Below are 25,457 nucleotides of genomic sequence, written 5' to 3'. Positions count from 1 at the left end.
ATGAAATTCAGCAAGCTACATATTTTCAAATATTAAACTCCACTCACCTACACAAGTCCCGACATAACCTGCTCTAACATTATTTAACTTATATATTAACATAACATTAACCTTAATATTTAACGTTATTTAACACAAACTCCTGAGGAAGAGAAACAAGAATTGTCTGTAACATCTAAACACCCCCAGTGTTCAACCCTCTATACTACGTAAATACTACTACCTGCTAGCTGTAGAAGACATTTCCATCATTTTGGAAGAGGGATCAAAAAGGACAGAATACTTATCTCCCTAGGGGTATTCCAAAGCACAGGTAGATGATGCTTTCACTAGTTTCAGGTAAGATTCCTCAGGGAGTGCCTTTACACCAGTCTTGAAGAACAATGTCCCTAGATAAGGAATCATTAATTTGTTACCTAATAGCATAAAATTTTCAGTTTAAATCATGTTGCATGTTAACATTCAGAGCAGGGCCAAATTGACCAAAGAAACTGATAGACATTAAGTGTCCTGAAAACTGCTGGTGAAATGACCCAGTTACAATAAATGAATCTGCAGAACGGGCAGAGAAACATGTTATCCATCATCTACAGAAACTGCTTGTGAACTCTGCTCAGGTCTTTGATACACTATAAATTACAGCCATTCATAGCTCCTTACAGTGTTACAGTGTTTTACAGCCACAGCCCACACTATAAGTCGGTATTGATACTCAGGTGCTCCCTACCACCCCTGGCTCAGGGCACAGCTGGGGTTTCAGACCAGAAGAGCATCACAAGAACACTGCAAGAAGTCATGACAAAATGGTCAAAAAGAAGCACGTCTCAGTCAAAATTAAATTGCTGGCATCATTCAGTAAGATGTATGTTAAAAGATACCATCAAAAAAACCATCCAATAACCTTAGAATTTATAGAAAATTATACTAAAATTACATTGTGAAATAATAAGCATTAGCTAAAATGTTGTTTTATTTCTGCAAAAATATGCATAAGACAAGCCTCTCCTTTCAACAAAGCTCTCAAACAGTTTAAAATCATATTCTTAATAAAGCCACTGCTTAATTTCAACCAGTTTATTACTATAGTGGCGTTATCTACTCATATAGAAGAAAATAAAATACAGTATTTTACCTCAACATGGATTAAAAGAAGGACTGTGTTAGGCCATGTAAGATGCATTCCAGTGTTCAGCAGTGTTAGACCAAAAAAAAAACCTTTTCCAAACTGCCTGGAATCACCATATATTGGAACTGTATTCAATGTAATCACACACAAATATCAACATATAAAAAACTAAGACTACCTTAGAAATTTTGCTACAATGTTTGAATAATATATTTGGGCTCATATATTGACAATAAGGACAAAATTTTAAAAAATCTAAAAAAATCATACTCATGGCAGCAAACACAAACATATGCTTAGCATATAAGCAATTCTTACTGAGCTATAAATCACTAATGAAGTGAATATGGCTAATTACAGTCAGAATGATGATGGGAGTTTGCTGACAAGTTAATGTGCCACATCTACTCTTGGATGCAAATGTGCAGCAGACATTCAAGAACAAGAACAAGCACTGAATGGCAAGTCAGTCACTATTTTTTCTCCTAGAAAGTTATAAATTCAGCTGAGAAATACTTATAAAAAGGTAAGAATTCAACTGAACAGAACTTTGGACAATAACTGAAGCATATGATCTAATCAATTCCACGTATTTTGTCGCATTTTGCCCCAAATTTTTCTTTAGTAAAATGTCTTAATTCTAGATACCTAAAAACATACAATGAGCTTACCTGGAAAGGGCAGGATTCTCTTCCTGTGGAAAATAATCAGCATTAAAAATGAAAAGAACAATTAAAACAAAGGCAAGGAAACACTATTTGGTCTTTCTCACAGTAATGCACCGTTTCAGGTTACACATATATGGTATAATACCATGCTATACATAACTGTTACTTTTCTAATACACACACAAAGAAAAAAAACCCTTACTGTTTTTTAATAACTCATTCTCACAAACATAGATTCAGATATGAAAGGAATGAATAATCCTCCTCAACACAATATCCAGCAAGAAACATTGTCACCAGGAGGAAAATGAGCAACAAATTCAAATCTGGAAAATGACAATTGCTTAAATACAATAGAACATGCAGGGCTGACCAGGAAATACATTCAAATATGAAAGTTACTGACAACAAAAACCAGAAGAAATGCAATGTTTCATTTCTCAATTTTAAAAAATTAACAAAATCTATTACAGTATTTGGAATTACAGCCACAAAAATAAGTTAGAAACACACACAAAAGAATTATGTACTACTAAGAGTCTCTGAGAGGCCTGTATGTGCATGGAACATGAGCAAAATGGGATTGTTTTCTCTTCTTGAGGAAAAATAAAACAATAGTTAATAAAACATTGTAGTAAAAAAAAAAGTATTACACTGTACAAGTTTAATCTAGAACATTAATCTAACCTTTACTGAAACAAATAAAAAGGGATGTTTTCTTAAAGTTTGTCTAAAACAATGAAGTTGAATAAAACTACACAATTATCTGAATTCTTTGAGAAAATACATTTTTGGGGACTTATGGATTGCTTAGAAATACAATGTTGAAAGACAAATTTATCTTACTTTATTAGACTCAAGTTTTTTTTACCACTGAACTGATCTATTTTGCTTTGAAGATAGTCCTAAGTTTATAATTATTTGACCATTTACCATGTATCCCAGAGATTCTCAAATAAAACTACCAAATATCCAAGTATTCAATAAATACCAGTATACCCAATATATGTCTAGAAAGAAAAATCACATAATTCAAGTTATTGCAAATAAATAGCTAGCTATAACTTCTATAACTTTATAAATATTTAAACAAAATTCTGCTAAGTATAGGTTAGCTTCCTAAACATACAACTAAAGTAACAAAACCATTGTCTAAAAATCAGAAAATAGTTCAGAAAGACAAGTTTATTTTTGGGAAGTTGCACTCCTACAGCATTTGCTTTCAGGGATAACTCAAAGCTCATTATCCAGTACCTCCCAAAACTCTGTGCTAGCTATTCCTCTTTGGTTAGTTAATGAGTTATAGACTTAATGCTACTTAAAAAAATAAAAATCCAAATACAAAAGTATCTCAGTGAGAAAATGTGCATATGGTCCCCGATGCAAAGGTTACAGAAATCAGTCAGCCCTCCTCAAATCCCTCCTGTTCTCACAAAACACGTGCTACCTCCCCTTGTCCAGAGTCACACCTCGGAGAAGAGCTTTTCCTCTCTGTGAGGAAACACAGAGAAAAATTCTAATTCACTCTTCCTTTTCAGCCACAAGTCTGTGACGAGATCTATCCTTCTGCTGGAAAACAGAATTGGACTGTCAAGTGAAAGCATGGAAGTCACTGATTTCCAGACAGGAGTTACTGTTCCTTTACAGAAAGGAGCTACTGTTCCTTAGTACAGCAGACAGTTTTCCAAAGCTGCATGGCATCCTATTCCAAAGCAAAGAGCACATATGCCTGGTGCTTCCTTTAAACATCCTGGCAAACATTGACAGGTGCACCTGAAATATTAAAACCAGGCTACATATCCCAGAGTTCCAGCCACGTGGTAATTATTTGGCTTTTTTGGTTCCTTCCTGTACAACTGGCTTTAAAGTGTTCTCAGCCTGCCTTTTATGTTTTTTGGAGACTTTTCTTAAGAAAGTAACCAATTATATCACTTGAACACTCCCACTACTGTGTTTTACGAAATCAAAAGTATAACTGTGTAGGGCCAAACTCCAGCTGAGAGATTACTACCAACACCTCCCACCTCATTTCAGAGCTGTGCAGGTCCCGTTCTGTACTTGGCACCGCCGTGAGCCGCTGCTCTACGCACACGTCTTACCTCAGGCTGCACTGCAGGGGGAAATGGCTACATGGGACTTTTCAAAGATTGTTACATTGCCACATTGAATGTTACATGTAAAAGATTTAATATTAACATAGAACGCCCATTTAGATAGTTGATCACCAAGTAGCAAAGCTACTGCAATTACAACATGCTGGGAGAGATTCACAGTTCACAAAGCTTAGCAAGCCCTAGGCAGAGCTCTGATATTTCTTTAATGTCTTGCTCTGATAAGACAAACAAACAGAATGTTGATAAAACATGTAATTGCCAACAGAAGAAAGAAACTATTTTTACTTGACTGACATAAGTGGAATTCTTCCTTTCTAATTTACAATACTTCACTAAGAAAGCTCAGAGCACTCCTACAGAATCTCCTTGTCAATCAAATGAGGTACTTTGGTAAACATTTTAAAACACGTTTCTATCACACATTTTGTTTAGTACAAGACAGATGTGAGAAACAGCATGGAGGAGGTGGTGGCATGGAGAGAACAACGGAATTTTTACCACTTGCCGTTCTACTGGTAAGGGACTCCTGAAATGCTTTTATATAAATGCACCATCACAGGTGTCACCCGACATTAACATCCATTGTGAACCTGAAACCCAATGATTTTTAAGACAGTTTTTTTTTTGTTTATTAGTTTCATTTTTTTTTGTGTTTCTGACTATATGCAAATTCTTCAAGTGAAGTGTTCATAACAGTCTAACTGATCTAATTGCAGCAAAGTTTCTTTGTGAAGTTTTTGTTTTAAACAGAATAACAGCATGCTTTTGTATTTACCTATTGCACAATTAATTGCTTTTAAATTATATTTCCTATTAAAGTAATTCCACTACTAGAACAAATAGGTCTAGAGAACCCATTTTGGTCTGTTGGCTCAAGGACTCTCAGAACAAAATAATAATAATTTAAAAAACCCCACCAAAACTCTAATTAAGCCATTACATAGAAATATACAGAAAAAGCCTGGAAGAGTTCATGAGTAAACAACACTTGTTTAAAAAACACCTCTGTAACAAAGTACAGTACAGTATACAGATGCCATACCATAATATCTCCAGATGGAGCTGTTACAGACAATTGATAACGCCTTTAAAATGCTTATTATGAGCTCTTTGATTTCGAAATAATGGTTTAAAAAGTCTTCAGAGGCTATTTGAAGCACAAAAACTACTTTTAAGTTTCTACTAAAAAGTTGATTTATAATTAGTAAAAAAAAATAAAGAATTAACATCACATCTGAGCAAGCACCCATCACAACCCTACTGCTGCTCTCACATTAGTGTGGTAACCTCCAGCCTGGGTTCCCAGAGTTATTCCATCTGCTCCAACACTACAGGCTGATGAAGGCTGGAGTATTCCTCCCTTTGTACTTCAGTGAGAATGTTAACATTCTTACAACAGTTTTATAGAAGCAACAGAATTATAATATTATAATTTAATAACAGATTTCTGTTATTAAATCAGCCTTCTAAAAATATAAAAATATTTGATATTGTGAAAGTGTCTTTCAATCATACTTCAATTTTCAGTTTTAATAAGGAGTACCTAATTAGAACCATCACTTTAGAACTATGACTTTCTGCTCATTTCACGTAAATAGACAAACAGTTAAAAACATATTTACTGAGATTAAATAGAATTGAATAGCAAAAACATACAATCTGACAATGTTGTCGTGTGCTCTTTCAAAGAGTGCATAGGACACATTTCTGCAGCAGTCAATACAGTATTCTTTTGATGCAATCTCAGTCAAAAGCTGTAAACATTCCTAATTGTAGTTTCTTGGAAACTTTTGGCTCCTTTCAAGTTTTTATTAGCAAGTTGCACTGGGCATTCCCCTGACATTTCCCCCCCATCAGTTGCAGACAGCATCACCCTCCACCTGTAACCCCTCTGGCTGTTCAGAACTGCTCTTCAGCATTTCTTCCATATAATCAGGGCAGTCATCCTTCCCTTGCAGTGCACAGTGACACTTCCCACATGCCAGTGCTAGCAAGGCCCCCAGTGCATGATCTCCAGAAGCAGGTTGATGAGAAGTCTGCTATGCCTTAATGGGATTTCCTGCAGGTTTGGGATCATAACCGTATAGAAAAGTAGCTGCTATTACAAGGATGGCTCCGAGGAAAAAGACACTGAATAGAATAGGGATGAAAAAAAAAAGTTTGTTTTAGTTGATGTAAATTTATTTATGCAATACAATCAAAAGAAAGGACATTTTTCCATGAGGAAAACAGAAAGATAAATTATATTTGTCCAATGCATTAAGAGCAAAATAATTTGTGTGTATATATTTTAGAGGGATGCAAAAAGTTGTTGAGGTAAGAAACTTGTAACCACAATTTAAGGTGTCATTATACTAACATATTCTGAAAATTAAAAATACACTTTCATGGAACAATTTCCAAAAGCAACCAGATCAATCCTTTTTTTCTTAAACTTTTACCTAAAGAATGTGTGCAAAATGGAAGCAGGAGCTGAAGAAAAGCAGCTTCTGTGGTTACCCACCCATTCTTATACTGCATTGTTGGAGCTCTGTTTGCTTTCAAGTGCAAAGCTTATGTCGAAACAAATTACTGCTGCCCAAGAACCAGTTTGCAAGTCAATATAATCTAATTTTTGCCAGATACAGAAAGATTTGTCTCATGAAAACACAATAAAGGCATCTTCCTTATTGTGACATTTTGGTCTTTCAAGTCGTTTTGATAGTTAAAGTCTGATACAAAATAACTGAAGCCAGGAGATGATCAGTATGCATTTTAGAAAAGAATCTCCTCACAGACATGACAACATCAACAATTTCATCTTCTGAACCAAATGCTAAAAAAACTGTGGCATATGACATGATAATCCTTCAGAGAATACATTTAGCCCACTTTGGGACATGGCCCCTTGCAACACATTCAAGCATTTAGGTACTTTAGATCTATTACCCCTATCAAAACTGTTTGTTATGTGACGGAAACAATTACACAGCTCCAGTTCAAATGCACTGTTAGCATAAGCACGGTGCTAAAGATTAAGTTTGATTAACTCAAGTTAGTAAAGTCTTATTAAATGGGATCACTTCAAGTTCTACATACTGCTACTTGGCTGTATTTAATTTTCAACATGTTTGCAGAAGCTGTTAAGTTACTTATTAATTTTCCATTTAAACATGCAGAAATTCTTAAAGCACTTTCTACATTTGTTTTAATGGGACAAATATAATCTACTTATAATTTAAGTTCAATGTCTTCCACTTCTTAAGCCTAAACAGCTATCCATTTCCTTTTTTGAATGCTTAAGCCCTGATAATACAGAATCACAGAATGGGTAGGGATAGAAGGGACCATAGTATTGCAAATATATGTTTTTAGATAAAAAGATGTTTCTTTGCACCAGATACAAAAGTCGTAAATATTATTAAAAATATTTTTATGTTATGAGTACTTGTAACATATGCAAGGAGTGTTGGTCAGTCACAAGTAAAACCCTATTCCTACACCTGGAAGTGGAATTATTAATTCTACACTCCATACAGGAACATGCACTGCCAAGACAGCAGTGTTCTCAACCCACCCTTGTGCAAACCTGTGGCACACAGAGGCACCACAGTCTGATCCCCAAAGCATCAGGACACTGTACGGGGCCTAGAAGAACGGAGAAAGCACTTCTTTTTCTTTCTCGGCTGTTCTCACTACTAAACATGGCATTGCCTTTAGAAACAGCTCTGCCTTTGAGCTTCTGGGTGTCCTTAACTCAGAGGTGGAGCATCACTTCCACAGTGCGTGACTGCAATCACCTGTGTTAGAGCCCGTGGTGCGGGCGATGAAAGGCAGCACAGAGGCCATGTCCCTGTCCCGGCCCCGCAGTGCGGGACACGGAGCGGCCGCAGCCCCGTCCCGGCCCCGCAGTGCGGGACGCGGAGCGGCCGCAGCCCCGTCCCGGCCCCGCAGTGCGGGACGCGGAGCGGCCGCAGCCCCGTTCCCGGCCCGGCCCCAGCGCTGGGTGCGGTGCCCGCGCGGGGCCGCAGGGGGCGCGGCCGGGCCGAAGAGCGGCCCCGGGCACGGCAGCAGCCGCAGGGAGCGCGGCCGCCGCGGAACCCCGAGCCACCTCCCTGAGAAACTCCGTCTTAGTCACGGGATGAGGCTAAACTTTGGTGTGCAAGCTGGACCTAGACATTTCGAAAGTGTGGCTTGGATGGGATTTGGTTTTTATTTATTTTCGCAGTTACATCTGGTAAGCAGTAAGTTTTGAACTAATTTTTTTTAGTATACGTGGAAAATAATTCTTACCTTGTAGGGACAAAATCTTGCAGCCAGAAATAGGAGATCAATGTTGACAGTATAATGGAGAGAGAAGTTGCAAATCCCTTTAAAATGTTGTCCGCATATTTTATAACAGCAGCAATCACCAGCCCTCCAAGTGCCTGGAAAAATAGCAAGGTTTGGATTCACAAACTGATAGTTTGACTGAGAGCATCTGCTTTAAAACCATGCACCTACTTTAGGAAATGCTTTTGTCTATGTGGAGGAGCAATACATTTATTTTACATTAGGAATATGTACTGTTGAAAATAAATATTGGAGGAGTACTTCTTAACCCATTAAAGAAATTGTTGATCACATTACCACCATTAAATGAGTGGAAATGCTCATACTGTACATTTTTAGCCACATGAGGAAGGTCATTTAGAGAGATAATTTTAAATATCACAAAATAAATAATGCTCACATGTTTTTAATTTGCACAATTCTTAATTACATACTTGCTATATATTTTCCAGATTTTCATTTAGAGTATGATAATGATAGATCAGACTTTCAACTGTAGGATTCTCAGCACCTTCAAAAACACCCATTAGCTTCCCCAGTTATTTATAGAAGAGTAAATCTCTGAGTGCCTTCACAGAAACATGCAACACAAGGTCTCACCTGTAGAACAACCACCACCCAAGTAAGTTTATTGTATCCTTGAAAAAATCCATTCTTTGACAGCTGCTCTCCATCATAAATGTAAACACCCATCAGTCCAAATATGCTACCAAAAAACCCTGAAAGCACAAGATTGATTTAGAAGCTTTAGGTGAAAAACATGCAAATGGGTTCCTCATCCTTAAAGGCTGCTCATGTATTTCTGATTTTAAAATTGGACTGTCACTTGCAATATCATCACATCCAAATGCAATCAGTTTGCTGTTCTCTTTTAAAAGCTATTCTCCACACTTGAAACAAGTTTTGATTGTTTCCATTACGATATCCTTATATACTTATCTTCCATTGCTTTCTACTGGAATGGAGTGATTTTTGTTTATGGCATAGAGAAAAATTCACTTATATGCTATTTCGGTTTTCCTGAAACTAGTCATGACTGAAGGCTGGAGTCACCTACAACCTGGAGAGAAAAACAGGGAAAACACTCAGGGGAAGAGAAGGTCTCTGGCACAGCAGGAGCAGCAATTAGCAGTTTGCCAATTCAGACAAGGATTTTTGAAATGGGATTCTCCTGAGCCAGTCTCAAACACCATGAATTTTTACTAGTACAGACATAATGTCAAAAGTGAATCTGAGGTGAGACTGTGGTTTTTAATTTGGTGAGTCCAGTGTTCTTCTATCAAATGAGAAGCTTTTCCTAATTCCTCAAGCAAGTAAAGCATGTAAGCAGCTCTTCTGCGACTGATGTCTGCTCTAGTCCAGAGCAGGAAAGGGGCAACACTTTTTTCTATTCCTTCTCTGTAAAAAGGTGATTTTCATCACATTTCTGTGCATCTGAAAAAGCCAGAATTGTTTTGAAGAAAATAACACCTTCTGTTTGACAAGAAATAATTCTTTTTGTAGGCAGATTGAAAAATGTAGTTATCATTCAGATTAAACCATTTGTAAACTTGTATTTTCCAATTGATCTGTTAAAATAAAGAAATACAATAACTTATTCATACACCCTTATTATGGTATTGATGTGCATTAAAAACTGATTTTTAAAACAATTCTGATTTATTTCCCCATTATTTTCTACAGTTTTAATAATTCTCTATGGATATGAAAATGAAAACCTGGTTGGACATACAGGTTTTTTGTTTGTGTTTTAAGAAAACTCTATTTCAGAGTTCTTGCTTATGAATGTCTGGCTCCTGAATAATACAATGTCTGAAGTGAGTGACTACCTTGCACTTGCAAAAAGAAGACACCAGTGTATTTTTGAAAACGCGATTTCACATTTTACATATTTTATGAAAGCTGTACTGTAAAAGCTGTGTTTATTTTTATATGTATTTAATATGTATTGTTTAACTGTATTTATGTATTTAAATAGTTTCTAAAAAACTTAATGAAATATGACAGCATTATTTTTGAACTGAGAACAACCTCAGTAATAAACACATTCTACTGAACCTCCTATTGAGGCGTATTAAGCTCACTACAAAAGTAAATACAAGACTCAGGTATCTGATTCTCACTATAATCAGGCATTTATGTCTTCATATATCTCTGTCCTAGTCATTCATAACCTTGAAGAGTCAGCATTCAGCAGTCTGTTCTGATCTCCTTGTTTCACAAAGAATTACTGGAACATTCAATATATGACCAGGCCAGCTATCAAACTAAGTGTACATGCTTCTGTGTGCTGTAGAAAAACATGAACAATACTTGAGATTATTGATTTATCAACAATTATGAATTCTCACTTGAATTTATTTCAGATATCTGTTGCTAATGTAGCATAGAAACTGAGAGTAACAATAATCAGCTTTCCTTGGCAATGGATTTTATATTGCAGTTCCACCCAAAATACCAAATCTCACCTTAAATCCTGGACCAATCCCCAGCTAGCAACACTTCTCTGCCCCCAAAATTCCCTAACATAATGTTTCCTGTTGTATTCCCTACACTCTGTTCAGGAAACTTAGTTTGAACAGACACTGTTTCCATAAATACAAGCATCTAGTAAGGAGAAGTTTTGATTCCTTCCACTATACGCAGTTTCAAAACACTTATGGTCACGTAAACATGATTTAAGGCATTCAAAATTAACCTCTGCTTTTTAAACTGAAACCACTTATAATTAAAATACAGTAGTAGGAAAATAGAGGAAAAAAGATGGCTTATTGACCAACTAACTAATTACAAAAGAAGCCACACCATCTCTGTTGTTACAGTACTGCACTACATTCCACCAGACTCACCACACAGCTCTGATCCACTAAATCATCTCATGACTTAACTTTACACTGTGGATTTGACCCCTAGTCCATCCTAAGGCACTGGAAAGGCCAAATTCTGCTCAGTGCACTCATTCAAATATGCCATAAACAGTTTTTGCCTACAGGTGAAGACTAGAGTGGTTAATAGATGTTAATATAGGTGATGTTCATATAATGTGATGCACACTGATAGGTGCACAGTAGGTACAGCTGTACAAATAGTTAAAATGGACTGGTCTTTTGCATATGCCTCTCCTCAGTGATTATGCACACAAAAGACTGACCTTTGGTATTGAAATAACAGTAAATAATTATTTCCACTTTGTTCACAAACAAAGCAGAATTTATAGTTTGCACTTTTAATACAAAAAGCTGCCTACCCAGGCACAAGAGAAAAAAATACATTACTTTTAAAACATCTCAAAACACTGACTTAGAAATATATTTTGATTTAATATTCCTATATTCTCTAAAAAATAGTAAAAAAAAATCAATTGACAGTTTCTGCACAAATGTACAGATACTCTATTAACAATGTAAATGAAGAACTAGACCGAAACCAGAAAGCAACTGCTATAATTCCCTCTAGCAGAGTCTGACTTTGTTGGTTATAAAACAACATATATGCAGCATACTAAAATGTTGGTGGTATTTTTTATTTATACATTTATTTTGCACAATTGTCTTAATGCTTCAGAATACAATATCTCTAACAGATGATTAAAAATAAACTTACCAAGCTGAATGTTTCTGATCCACACAGACTGCTTAGTTTCCTTTAAAATTTTCTCAAAATAAACTCCAGCAAATCCACTAGAAAAGCACGCTATGAGAACTGCAATCAGGCCTACAAACTGTGATCCTGCTGAGTGCTCCTTAGCAGGTGTTGCTTGAGAGTCTGAAGGCCACTGGATGTAAGAACAAGTACACAAAATTCACTGATGAAATCAAGTCATGAGCATCTACAAAATGCAAATTTGTTTTCCACCAACAGTAACAGTTGCTAAATACACACAATCACATGCTTGAAAAGTTTTGTATTTTGCACCATAAATACTTTTAAAGGACTGCAAAGCTACAATTATTTTTCTATGTATTTGTAAGCAGTAAAATTGTGCCTGAACTGGGAGAATACTCATCAATTTAAGCAGCTGCAGCATTTATATTTTATAAGCAAGAACTGGTTTTGAATCCCAGTGTGATTTATCATGGTCATTCTCTGTCAGCAACTTGTGCCACCCAACAGTTGTTTACCTTACAAATATAAACACAGCTAGAAAACTACTTACACCAGCTGTCTTTAAGGTAGGATGAAATGTCTATTTCATGTGTCCCTCTTTGGTGATTGTGCAGACCAGTCAAATCTTGCAATGTGTCTATGGCTAGCTCAATAAAATGCAATGCCATGGACAAAAACTTTCTGAGAAATCTGTTAAATACTGTCAGAGTATTTTGTTCTCTTTTTTCATTATTGAATTTAATTACCATATCTCTTCCCAAATCCTTAAATTTTAAAATAAAGAATTCCAAGTATACTAAAATCTGCTAAAAATTCTTAGAATAGTCTCTTATCCTATGATCCTGGCCTCTGAAAACTATGAACTCTGATACCTGCACTGTTGAGAACTGAGGCCAATTTAGGTTTTTGAAATTAGTCCAAAGTAAATTTGCCATGAATCCATATGACAAAGTGAACACAGCCTGTCCTGGCAGAGAAGATCTCTGAATTCCTAATGCCTGAAGAAACGTGCTAATAAAAATTGCTATCATTATTACTTGCAGGTTGCTGCAGAGGCCCTGTCACATTCTATAGTAGAGCACTGGGTTGCAAAAGAGGTGTTATCTTCTGCCTTTGAACCATTTCTGGTGTCCTCCAGACCTGGCCAGTTGTGATTCGTAGCTCCTGACTATACTCTGGTGCTCGTGTGCAGCTGGTGAATCAGAAAGCTGGATAATCAGTATAGAAATCCATGTTTCTTGAATAAACACATTAAAACCCCACAAAACACCTGCTAATATTTACCTGCACAAATGCCACTCCTGTCATCAATATTACTAGTGACAGCCACTGGTATACGCCCAGTTTCTTGCTCAACATGGACACAGAAAACAGTGCTGTGGTGAGAATTTTCAGTTGATATGTAACCTAGAAGAACCAGGAACAGTTACTACTACTACAATTCAAGGGCGTTTTTTTTTTGAAGCTTACAGAGAATTCCAAACATGCAATACCTGGTATGTTGCTGCATCTAGGTTTGACAATGCTACATATAGCAAGTTGTTCTGAAGAGTGTAAATTCCTGAAGGAATGGCGAGTTTAAGGGTTTCCATTGGTTTGTTAAGGATTTCATCACGTAGCACTCTGTTCAGAGTTCGTAAATTGCATTCTACCCAAAGAAACAGTAAAAAAAATTAGACATTCACTAAAAGCAAAGGAGTAGAAAAAAAGAGAAACAGCAATGTTCTGTTCTTAAACTGTAGCCCCTTTTTATAGCTATCACTACACCAAGACCTGAAAATACCATCTATGTTTGTTTCACTTTCACAGGCCTTGTACATGTGAAATATGGCTGCAAGTGTCCTCCGGCAGCCTGGAATATCAGAACGAAAAAAAGTATTCAAAATACTTTGAGTTAAACTTATTGAAATCGCCTCAATAATTTAAGATAATGTATCAAAGACTACCATATAAAAAGTACATATTTAGAATCCTATAGTCGTCAATATTTATATATAGACTGACATTTTTAAGCTGTTGAAAATCAAACACAAACTAGACAAATTCAGTTTTAAATATACAAAATAAGAACTGGAGTAAATGTGAATACAGTTTTCTTTTTTTTAGCTTAAAACTATGATTCTTCATGTAACAATGAAATTGCTTCTTCCCTTCTGCATCTGCCATTTATCACAGGTTTCTAAATTATCATTCATGCTTTGGACATACTTACAGCTTTTCATTTTTTCCTACTTCTACATACAGATTTCTTAAAATGTCTGAGCAAACACAAACTTTGAGATGTTAGCATAAAATTCATTCCTGCCCTCCTCAGTATTCATTCTCTCAAGCAAATATGCAGTATGATTATTGTCTTTCCAAGACTATTTCTTACACAAGAAGGGAAATGCTTTGTTGTATGCCTGTACTCACATGGCTGCTTTGCAGTTGCCACTACAATACAGCATATTGATTAGGAAAATTACTTGGTGCAAAATTTGACACATACTGCTGTCTTTGTAGACTAATAGAACACAGGCCAAAATCTTCAGAAGTTCAGCAATAACTACTGCAGTAGAGGATAAGTAACGAGGTCCTTCTTCTTTCAGTGTCCGAGAATAGCGCATGGTCAACACTAAACTTGTGGTCTGAAAAACCAGGATGCCCAAGGAAAGGTACTTTAAATGGGCAGACATGTCTTGACCTTTTCCTTTCTGAAACAGAAAAAAAGAAACAAACCCAAAGGTAATATTGCAGATATTGGGAATCACTGATTTCTTTATGTAGGTGAAAGCTCAGAAGGTAGTTTCAAGGTGAAGGTGTTTTCTGCTGGGGTACAGCAGAATGCCCAGTACTGCTGCTGCAGTGAGCTGTTCCCAGACTGAAGAGATCCTCCCACTCCTCCACCTCTCCCAAGGCTGTCAGGTTGCAGTGTCTGCCTTGCCAGGTGGCACCGTGCCAGCAAAAGCAGGGTGAGGGTTGGGCTGCTTTAAATGAGAATGAGAGGTATGCCTGGCAATGAAGGGAAAGGAGTTGGAAAGGAAGACATGGGAAGGAGAAGCTTTGGGGAAGCAGCACTAAACCTGTACTGCTGATTATCCTGCTCAGAAAAAAATTCATTGAATATAGGTGACTAGGTGACTGGAACTGATTTCCCAGGCTGCACTGACTACCACAAACTTCATATTAATACAGCTGTACCATCCTCACCCCTACCAGGAACTTCCACCAAGTGGACACAGTTTTCTTTGCAATTTGTCACCAGTACAAAGGATTAACTTATTGCAGAAGACTAACAGAGACAGTAATTTTCATTTTGCAAGCACAGTATATGACAAGGAGATTTAAAAAATCCTTGCTGCTACTCAGACTATCACATAATTTTTGCTATGCTTCATATAAAGAACTTTCATACACAGAAACTATTGTTTTCTACAAAAGCTTATCTTCTACTCCCTTCATTGCCCACTTATGCAAAACCAGCCATTTTTTATAATGCCAAAGTTAAATCAGAACCATAACCAGAAGTTTACAACTATGTTTACAAGCAAAAGAAGAGTAACAAGCCAAGACAATGCATGTGGTTAATTTCAGAAGTCAGGACACAGCCACTTGCTGGGTGCATATGGCAGAGCTGTCCTTGTGTTTTACACCTGCAGGCACACAGCTTCTGAGTCATTAACTACACAGCTTTGTCCACGCTGCTCAAGGATGTGCTGCTACCTCAAAGTATTCGTGGCTAGAACTAAAGCAGTTTCTTGCTAACTGCACTTCTCTAGCTCAAGATGCATTTCATTGCTGGTTTTGTAGATATTTGGTGAGCTACATTCTTCAAATATTTCTGATTAGTCCTTATCCTGTCTCTAAATATTTATAAGTTTTCTCCAGTCAAATATTCAAAGTCAAATTGTTACCTATATGACAGTGACACTTAAAAGACATTGCAGTAACCTGCAAACAGGAGTGAATTATCAACAGCCACAAAGATATGAAGTACACACTTGTATCTTACACAATAAAATTGTTTATCTCAAAAATCAAGCCTTTGTAAACATATTTGTAAAAGCACACTGGCAAATAAGGAAGAAAAAAATGCCAGGACGCAGAAATACACAAGGTTTCATTAAGAAATCTTAATAGGATATACTTTTGTATGAACTATAATCTCATTTAACTTCTGAAGAAACAAATACTAAAGATGCAACTGCACTGGAGCAATATGAATCAGACAGAAATATAAACCATGAACGAGAAGAAAGCTGCAGACAATGCTCAAGATTTGCTATTTTCCACTGGTTCTGGTGAAATAATCCATTACATGAGGGTGCTAACTGTGGAATTATGCACCCTAAACAACAAAACTGAGATGATCTGTTAGTTGAAGAACAACAACTTTGATGAGTAAGTTTGCTACAGCTGAGAACAAGTAGGAGAAAAAGAACAGTTCCTGCAAAGTGATGAAGAAGTGACATGCACACTCAGAGACCATGCTTTCTGGAGAAGTACCAGCAACACAGAGGAGAAAAAAGGTAAAGGAAAAAAAACCCTACTGAGAGAAGAATACTGAATGTCACTAAAAGGCTTGCCTATGATACTAGAGAAAACTGACATTTATGTGAGCCAACTTGAACAAACAGTTTCTTTCACTGTTCTCATTTACCTCATTTTTTAGTATTCAGACCTGAAAAACTGGAAATAAAAAGCAACATATTGTTAGGACAAAAAACACTAAATTTCATGAAAGCACACTTCTTTTGGGGTTTTGGTTTGTTTGTTTGTTTTTAGTTTTCAAAATGCTTCTGAACAAAATACAGATTACGGGAACACACATATCTGTCCTGACTTGGACACAAATTTCTGCATTCTGTCAGCCTGAAACGACAAACGGTTTTACAAATGTCAAAAATCATCAGATATCAATTCTGTAACCTTCAAAACAGGCAATAATATTAAAAATAATGTTCACATTATTTTTTTCATAATATACAACCATCTATTTATGAATCAGCTAAAAATGTAATTTTAAAAGTAAATCACTAGTATGGTAGGGAGCAAGTATCAAAGCAATCAGCACGAAAATAAACCAACAAGCACAACACTTTGATAAACCCATAAACAAAGCCATAAAGAATCCATACCACATCATTAACTTCTGTCTTCTCTTCCGCAGAAGTCATAATAGAAAAAGGGAACTTTTCCCAAACAATGTGTCTCAAAAAGGCACCAGTAGCAGGAAATATTTCCTGCTAATGCAAGGAAGTCTCTAATGCATTTCAGAGTTCCAGAAGTGCACACAGAATGGAACCTAAGTGTCCAGCATGATAGCTGAAATAAGGGTATTTTTTAAAAGTTGTCCTGTCAGTGATCAACAAGACAGGCTTGTAGACAGCAAATGTGTGAAGTTTCATGCTGTACTTACAAGGTGATTCACCAAGCAGGAACTAGAGCTCTGAAATGTACACAGGCCAATGATATAACCACTCTCTCCTAAGCACACAGAACACCTCATCAGCTCTCCTGGTCTCTTCTCTTTTAAAGGACCTGCTTATCAGCTCACAGACCTCTTCTGCAAACTGGGAACAATCCACAAAAGGAGCAAGATAGTGAACTTTAGTTGGGCTGTCTTCAACTGCAGTCGTACAGCACCTTTAGATTTAGAAGTGACTATCAGAGGTGTAAGAGCTCACTTGTAGCCATGAGCTCCTGCTACCCTCACAGCAGCAGCCACAGAACAAATGAACTATTGCCTCCAGTAACAGTCCACACCTGGACTGTCATAAACCAACAATGACATTGAAGTTCCCACTGCATTTCCTGTACAGATTTACAACTTGAGTTTCTTACTGGGCTTTGGATGTACTACTTTGTACTCTGCAGGATGCATCTGTTTGAAAACTCTGATTTAGATTTGCTAATTCAAAGACTGGAAGTTGAGTGGTGACATGAACTCTGATTTTTGAACTGCACCTTACACCGGGCTGTGCTAAGGACCTGCAGTTCCCTGACTGTAATACTAAATAACTCACCTCAGGGACTGGGCTCGTCACTCTTTTTTTTAACTCTTATTTTAGTCTATTTTTTTTAACGCAGACTAACTCTTCTGTTAGCCAATGTTAAAAAAAAAATCAGTTCCTTCTGTGTAATTTCTTCGGTGTGCCATGGACACACCCTCTGCCACAAGGGAGGCAGCCCTATAAAGGAGCCAATACTCAGGAAGCCAAGGTGGGATTTACAGCCACATAACATTTGGATTCAGTACACACAGCTGCATAAAATTTGAATTCTATGTGAAGAACTGTTCTCCCTGAAAGTAAAAAGAAGAAGGACCTTGGAAAGGTTTTCAGAACACAAACCAAAGCAAAGCAATCTATACAGGAAGAAATACTTTCAGCTCAAAGTACCATCCTGTCCAAAGTCTGAAGAATAACTCTTCAAAAGAAGCAGATTTTTTTGAAGTGGAAAATCACGTATTTTCAGCTCATAATATTAATTCAAAAATGAATACATTTCTGACTTGCAGATTTTCATCTCCCTTTGTAATACCTGCAACCTAGGCTAAAACTTAGTATTTTACATTTTATTTTTATTTTATCCCTACACTTTCCCTCCTCAAATACCGGTAAACTTGCAGATGAAACTAGGCCATAATCAAATTGACTTAATGAACAGCATACCAAAACTCCATGATACTAATCAGGGTTTACTACAGAGCAATAAGATTATGGGACTTTTCTTAATCTTAAAATTTTGTCTTTTAAAGATCTGATGGTATAAACTTTTGAAGTTTTCAGCTGATAAGTATCTACTGTTGCAAAATCCTATGCAAAATTAAGGATTAGTTTATGAACTGATTCTATTCTTAACTTTGTAGAAGGACTCAAAATCAGAATTACACGGAGTATCAGAGAAGCTTACAGGAAAAACTCCAAGCACCCAACACTATCTGAAGAAGTAGATGAAAGACAAGAAAAAAAATTAACAGCAAATTCCAGCAAGTCTCACACCAAAAAAGTAAAATTCACCAAAAGATTTGACAAAAGTAACTTCTATTGGCAACTGTTTCTTTACTCCTCCATACTCTGTCACAAGTAAAGTTTAATTTAAAAAAGGAAAATTAACTAACAAGTATCATGCTCCAAATCTTCAGAGTGATGTCATTACGTGAATTAAATTCCTTCCAGCCTGGCTGTGAAATGTTTTCATTGCTGACAGTTTCTTAGAGTAAAAAAGCCAAGTTACAGGAGTTCTTTTTCTTAGGTCTTATTCCATTTTATGACTAATCAGTTTAACATTGCTCAACCAACAAAAGGCATTTGTGCATCAGTTAAAATGCAAAGCCCAACACAGAAGTAGACAACCAGCCTCTCAAAACTGCCAAAGGCAAAGTTTAGATTTTCTGTGCTACTACACCAAATTCTCCATATGGGATCTGCTGGAAAATAAACACTGATTGAGCCTGCCTCTGTGTCATTCCAGTGGTACATGTATGGACAAACTTCCTGAGCACTTGGTTTGAAGTCAGGATAAGAGATTAAAGAAACAGGATGGTGTTCTCGTATTTCTGCAGTGTAATATGAACCTAGTGCTGACACCACAGCTATACAAATACAATAAGCTGTCAACAAAGGAAAAGCCCAACTGGAAGGTGGAGGAAGAGATAACTCACTGAACCTAAAGAACCTATCTTTATAAAACTTCTGTCTATGCTTCACTTACTTTCTATACACATTGCTCTCTTCCCTGTGCTGGATAACACTCAAGTAACATGTCATTTTCTGCAACACAACTACATTCCTCAGAGAAACTTCCATTACATAAATACTCTTTTTTTTTTTTTTCAGTGAATATAGCTTTGTATTTATCAGAGGTAGTACATAAATACAACATGTACTTTAAATATATAAATAAATGGAAAGAAGGAACCTCATGAAGTTCAGCAAGGCCAAGTGCAAGGGCCTGGGCTGGAACAGGCTGCCCAGAGAACTGGAGAAACTCCATTACTGTGAGTGAGTGTTCAAGGCCAGGCTAGAGGGGCTTTGAGCAACCTGGTCTATGGAAGCTGTCCCTGCTCAGGGCAGGGAGTCAGAAACAGATGATCTTTAAGTTACTGTGAGTGAGTGTTCAAGGCCAGGCTAGAGGGGCTTTGAGCAACCTGGTCTATGGAAGCTGTCCCTGCTCAGGGCAGGGAGTCAGAAACATGACCTTTAAAATCCCTTCCCAAACCATTCTGTAATTTTATGACAAATATCCCACACGGTACAGAGGGAGCACAGACCTCTCCAAATCTAGTTAAGTGCTGCTGAACTGCGTTCTGAAGTAGATTTTACAACACACAAATAATTTAACTATCATATTTGGACTGCTAAAATTTTATAATACAGTTCTTTCTCCTCTCACCACCACAGGATGAAATCTGTCATGTCACTGTAATTGTAGTAATGCATGTCCTAAATATCTTGTATTTCTCACTTTAAAATGTCAGTACTACGTTTTCCATTTTCCTCATACTGCGAACAGGTTTCTTATTTGTTCCCTCCCATAAACTGTCTACAATTGTCAGCTGTTCCTCCCCAAATACCTGGCACTTTGCAACTAAATCACTGCAAATAACTTCACAATTTAAAAACTTACCTTGCTCTTTCTTTTGTTTTCCAGTTTGTTACTCATTTTTCTTGCTGGAGACATTATAAAGTGCACTAAGTACACTATGAAAAAAAGACAAAACTGTGCTTCTCTTGGAGTTTGTACAACTCTTCAGCAGTGTGGTAAAAAGCAAATCCTCTAGCAAAGTCTGTTGCTTACTCTTTGAGCAGAAACTGAGGAAGAAGATTTTTTTTCATATGAAAGATCCTTCAGGCAATATTTCCAATTTCTCAATTTACATTAAAAAAATTTAACTAGTGAAAAGAACTGAAAACATAACTCCATTCAAATGGTATTTTAAAGACAATGTGATCAAGCAGAACACAGTAGATCACTGGAGGACCTTGCTCCTGCAACGTCATCTTGCTCCCTAGGCACAACCATATCTCATGTGCTGGTTTTGGCTGGGGTAGAGTTCATTTTCTTCACAGCAGCTGGCAGGGATTTGGGATCTGTGCTGATAACACAGGGACATTTTCACTATAGCTGAGCAGGAGCTACACTTTTCTGCCTTCCACCCCACCAGTGAGGAGGCTGGGGAGGCACAAGAAGTTGGGAGGAGCACAGCCAGGAAAGTTGACCTCAAGAGACCACAGGGATATATCCCAGACCACATGGAGTCATGCTCAGCACATAAAGCTGGGAGAAGAAAGGAGGGACGAGGTTCAGAATATGGCGTTGTCTTCCCATGTCACTGTTCCACATGATGGAGCCCTGCTTTCCTGGAGATGGCTGAACACCTGCCTTCCCATGGAACATGGTAAAAGAATTCTTTGGTTTGCTTTGCTTGCATGTGCAGCTTTTGCCTTACCTACTAAACTGTCTGTGTCTCAACTCACAGGTTTTCTCACTTTTACCTTTCTAATTGTCTGCCCCATCCCAGCAGAGGGAGTGAGCAAGTGTCTGTGTGGTGCTTAGTTGCCAGTTGGGGTCAAACCACAACTCTTGGCCATTTTAAAACCATACAGATGGTTTTCAAAACTGGCAAGTGCACCTAGGTTCAGAGCAGTTACTCATTAAATGGTAACTGTTAAAGATCAACCAACGATTTCTTCTCAACTTTGCTCCAAAACCTTGGCTTCTGCCAAAGGTAGTGGAGGCTGTATCAGTGGTTCACTGGCCATATGTATCACTCAACCAGGAAATTCCAACACTGCCAAGTTTAACAAAGGGAATGCAATTCCATATTAACTATTAACTAAAGTCTCGTTTCAGAGAATGCTATAAATTCCTTGGGACTCAGGCAGGGTTTTCTTACATGACAGAGAACTGAGCAGAAAGGGAACGTGGGTGAGCTGTTTTATGAGCTCCCAAAGGTTTTCAGTTTGTTTCTTTCTTTTGTGGGGGAAAAAAACCCCAGCATTCTAATATGTATCGGGCAGGAAGAGTAAAACATTGTGAATCTTAAAATGTGGTATCTGTGGTTAAGTGCTCTTTAAGCCTACCACCCTTATCCTTTACACCAAACCTAAGAATACAGAGATTGCATTTTTTTGACTGATGAAAATTTGGGTTGATAAATATTATACAAATCACATATTGAGTACAAATATTCTGTGTTCTGGAAATTCAGGCCCTCATTGAGCTAAATGTTAACACCAGCATTTTTTGTAAGATGAAGACTCCAACTCTGCCCAGTAGTGCAATAGTTTTATATTGACTTAACAGTCATTAAGCCAAACTCTGCCTGCCAGCACAGAAATTTGATACAAGCTGCCTGAACTGCATCTCATTTTCACACAGAACATACACTGTGCTCATTATATAGATCACAGCACAGATAGATCCCAGCAGCCACACTCAGCCTCTGCAAGCAAGGAGCCATTCAGTTCTCAGTTTCAGTTCAAATGCCCGCCCCTCCTCAAGCACACAGGAGTGCAACGCCACGAACCAAAGGACTGCTGGAATGCAGTTCCTGCAGATGTATAAGCCAATGAAGGAGCTTGATTTAAGGTGCTGAAAGGCTGAACACTGAATCCAGCTGGGGTTCAGCTGCAGCTTACACTTATGCTATTTATGAATTACAAATCAAGTCTGGGTGCTCAAGGCAACACAGTGTGTCAAACACCTCAGTCAAGGTGACCTACTTGGAGTAGAATAACACAAACTAGATCCTCCAGGGAAAATCAATCTGTAGGCACTGCAGCATGCTAGTAATTACAAACAAAATGAGACAATTGAACTGCACTGAAGAGATATAAATGTAAGACAAAGTTCAGAAACCCAGTGGCAAAATCCTGAGCTCCTAACTCAGAACCATCATGCTAGATCCTGAGAAGTACAGATGTTAAGAATCTCTCCTCCCCTCTAGAGACATCCTACACTGATGTGATCCAGCTGTGCAGCACAGGCACGTAGCCTGCACAAGCAGCTTGAATACGGTGGGAACTGAAGTAAGCAGTGAAGAATAAGCCCAGGAAGTAAACAATTCCAGAACAGTATGGGAGGAATAACTGTGTCTAGCTAGCCCGTCCCAAAGATAAGTATGTGTTGTGCTCCCTCAACACTGCCAAATCCAGAACTGGTTAAGGGGACATGTGACTTGAATTCCACAGGTACTTGGCACAGATGATCCCCGCCTTTTTCTCACTGTTGCAAACAACAGCATCACCTGAATAAGGAATGAGGCTGCGTAGGCAGCCTGCAGGATTGTTGGAGGCAGAGTTACTCCTAACAATACATTGCTCTAAAGAAAGCAAATTCATACTTACTAGAACCAGTCTTTCCCCAAACCAGTATTTTTGCTACACATACTACTTCTACCAACCAGAACATCCTGCATCCCAAACCAATGGATACTTATTGTCCAGAACTGCGATTTTCAATCACAAGTTCTTCTCACAATGCTTAACAATGTACAAGGGAACTACAGTTTCCAAAGGCAGAGATTATTGTAAATCACTTTCTCCACAAGTGTCACCTCCCTCAAACTCACCCTGCAGCCTGTAGCTCAACTCAGCTTGTGAGCACGCTGGTAAGTCAAGTGCAGTGCCTATGGAGAGAGGCAACCCCACAGATTTTGAGAAAAGCAGCCCATCACCTAATGTTAATTCTAAGACCCACCTTTTCATTCTGCACATATGGTCTTTAAAAAGCAAAGGCTGTCTTAGATCCCAATCCTCCTATGCAGAGACCACCATGAAAAATAAAACTTCCCACTCAGGTGGCTCTCAGTCAGCTTTAGAAAGGTTTGTTGCATCCCTTCTTTATGTCCCAAGTAACACTCCCCTTTTTTGCTCAAATCTGTGTCAGTCTTCTTCACTCAATCACTACCTTAAAATATTTTATCTGGAATCCAAGTCTTCCCCCCTCTGGTTTAAAACATAGTTTATAGGATTTAATAAAATGAAACAACTTCAGGTTCCTCCTGATATTCATCTTTTATCTTTCAGTTTATTCTATAATATGCATTATTACATTTGTTATCTCTATCCTCTGAGTTTCTGCTTAATCCGTAAGTACTGTACCACTAGAGCGTTTCTCATTTCAATAACTTGGTATAGAATTATGATAACCACGCAAATACTTGTCAAATGTGCATTTCTGTGAACTTCACATGCAGCACCACATCACGCACAGTGAGGATCTCCTCAGCAGAGCACCAGCACGGGAGTCACAACCTCAGCAGCACTGACAGGGCTCTGGGCAGACTCGTGCCCCTTCCCAACTTCGCACACAGCCGCCTCCCCACAGCAACTTCACCCTCCTTCCCTCTTGCCCAAGCCGCTCCATTTGCAGACATTTCTCTCGGTGTCTCTTCAATCCCACCCCTTCCCTCCCCAGCTTGCTCCCACAGCCCTGCTTCCCGCCCCATCCCCTGCCCCCAAACGTCTCCCCCAGGCCTCCCTCAGGCTCGCCCCTCACGCACAGCCCCGGCCGGGCTCCGCTCCCACCTGCGCGCCCGCCCGGCGGCCCCGCTCGCCGCTCACCGCCGGCCCCGCTCGGCTCGCTCCGGCTCCCGGTGCTTCCGGGAGCCGCGGTCCCGTCCCGCAAAGGCTCCGGCTGCAGCCGAGCCCCGCCCGCTCCGTTCCCAGGGCCGCGGCTGCAGCGAGAGCCGGGAGCGGGCGCGGGGCCCGGGCAGGGCCCGGCCGGTGAGGGGCAGCGGCGCGGGGCACGGGCGGCGCCCGAGCCGGCAGCCCCTGCGGCGCGGGGAGCGGCACGGGCCGTGACCCGCCCAAACCGTGAGCCACCGACACCAGCGTTTTGTATGAAACCCATCACAAATTTATTAGAGAATGGTAGGGATGGTTAGAATTAAGGTACGGACCTCTCAAACAGGACATTCCTGTGTTGTCCGAAGAAACAAATTATCCACCGAATTTTGAAGATCGTATATAGGCATAACTTTGTGCTTCAATTGCACGTTGATTTACCGATGGTTGGCAAAGGGTGGTGCTGCACATCAAAACCGGGTGAAATCCTGGCCCCGCGGAAGTTGGTAGAACTTGAATGGAAACCTCTCCCAGCAATTACAATTGTAAACCGTGACAGAAAAGCGCGCTACTAATAATGGTAATTTTAATAGCAGGCACATGTTCGATAACACATTCATTAGAAGTATGCTTTAGGTGAATGCGCTTTCTTAACACCAAACAGAAGGTGGCTCTGAGAGCTCCAGAAGAGTTTGCTGCAAGGTGTGGAACAGCTCCTGAACTCAAAAACGGGCCCTGGTGTTTCAGCGAGCACACTGATGTACCTGCTTGTAGATGCACTCACGACATTAACCTTTCAGACACACGAGGTATCACAGGTTAAACTAAGCACTTGAAAAAAGGAGCCAAGATGGTATTAGTTTTATGAATTTAATTATTTTTCTATTCCTTCCAAGGAAAAAGGCTTTCTTTTTCAGCAGGTTGTAGTTTATCAGCCTAATCCGGGGTATATGTGGCTCCTATGCTTCTCTACAGAACTCTAGGTATTTGCAGTTGGTTTGAATGGAGTTCATAATGTCTTTGCTCTGATCTGTTGAATTTTCCTAATGAATAAACTTTAAATAACCCCAAAAATTCA

At 38.6% G+C, this 25,457-nt stretch overlaps 1 protein-coding gene across 1 annotated transcript in view; it reads right to left on the bottom strand.

Moving 5' to 3' along the window:
- Positions 1 to 1,883: 1,883 nt before the first annotated feature.
- The window catches only part of SLC35A3 (solute carrier family 35 member A3), a 41,631-nt gene continuing 18,057 nt past the window's right edge, over positions 1,884 to 25,457 (bottom strand). The window contains 9 exon segments of the mRNA XM_039717922.1: positions 1,884 to 6,038; positions 8,181 to 8,197; positions 8,199 to 8,314; positions 8,820 to 8,829; positions 8,832 to 8,938; positions 11,823 to 11,994; positions 13,110 to 13,232; positions 13,319 to 13,473; positions 14,314 to 14,518. Coding sequence (XP_039573856.1) covers positions 5,948 to 6,038; positions 8,181 to 8,197; positions 8,199 to 8,314; positions 8,820 to 8,829; positions 8,832 to 8,938; positions 11,823 to 11,994; positions 13,110 to 13,232; positions 13,319 to 13,473; positions 14,314 to 14,518 — 996 coding nt within the window. The 3' untranslated portion in view covers positions 1,884 to 5,947.

Source organism: Passer montanus, unplaced genomic scaffold (assembly GCF_014805655.1).
Source record: "Passer montanus isolate IOZ18808 unplaced genomic scaffold, ASM1480565v1 scaffold103, whole genome shotgun sequence".
In the NCBI taxonomy this organism is placed as follows: Eukaryota; Metazoa; Chordata; class Aves; order Passeriformes; family Passeridae; genus Passer; species Passer montanus.
This window is presented reverse-complemented; position numbering and strand designations above follow the sequence as displayed.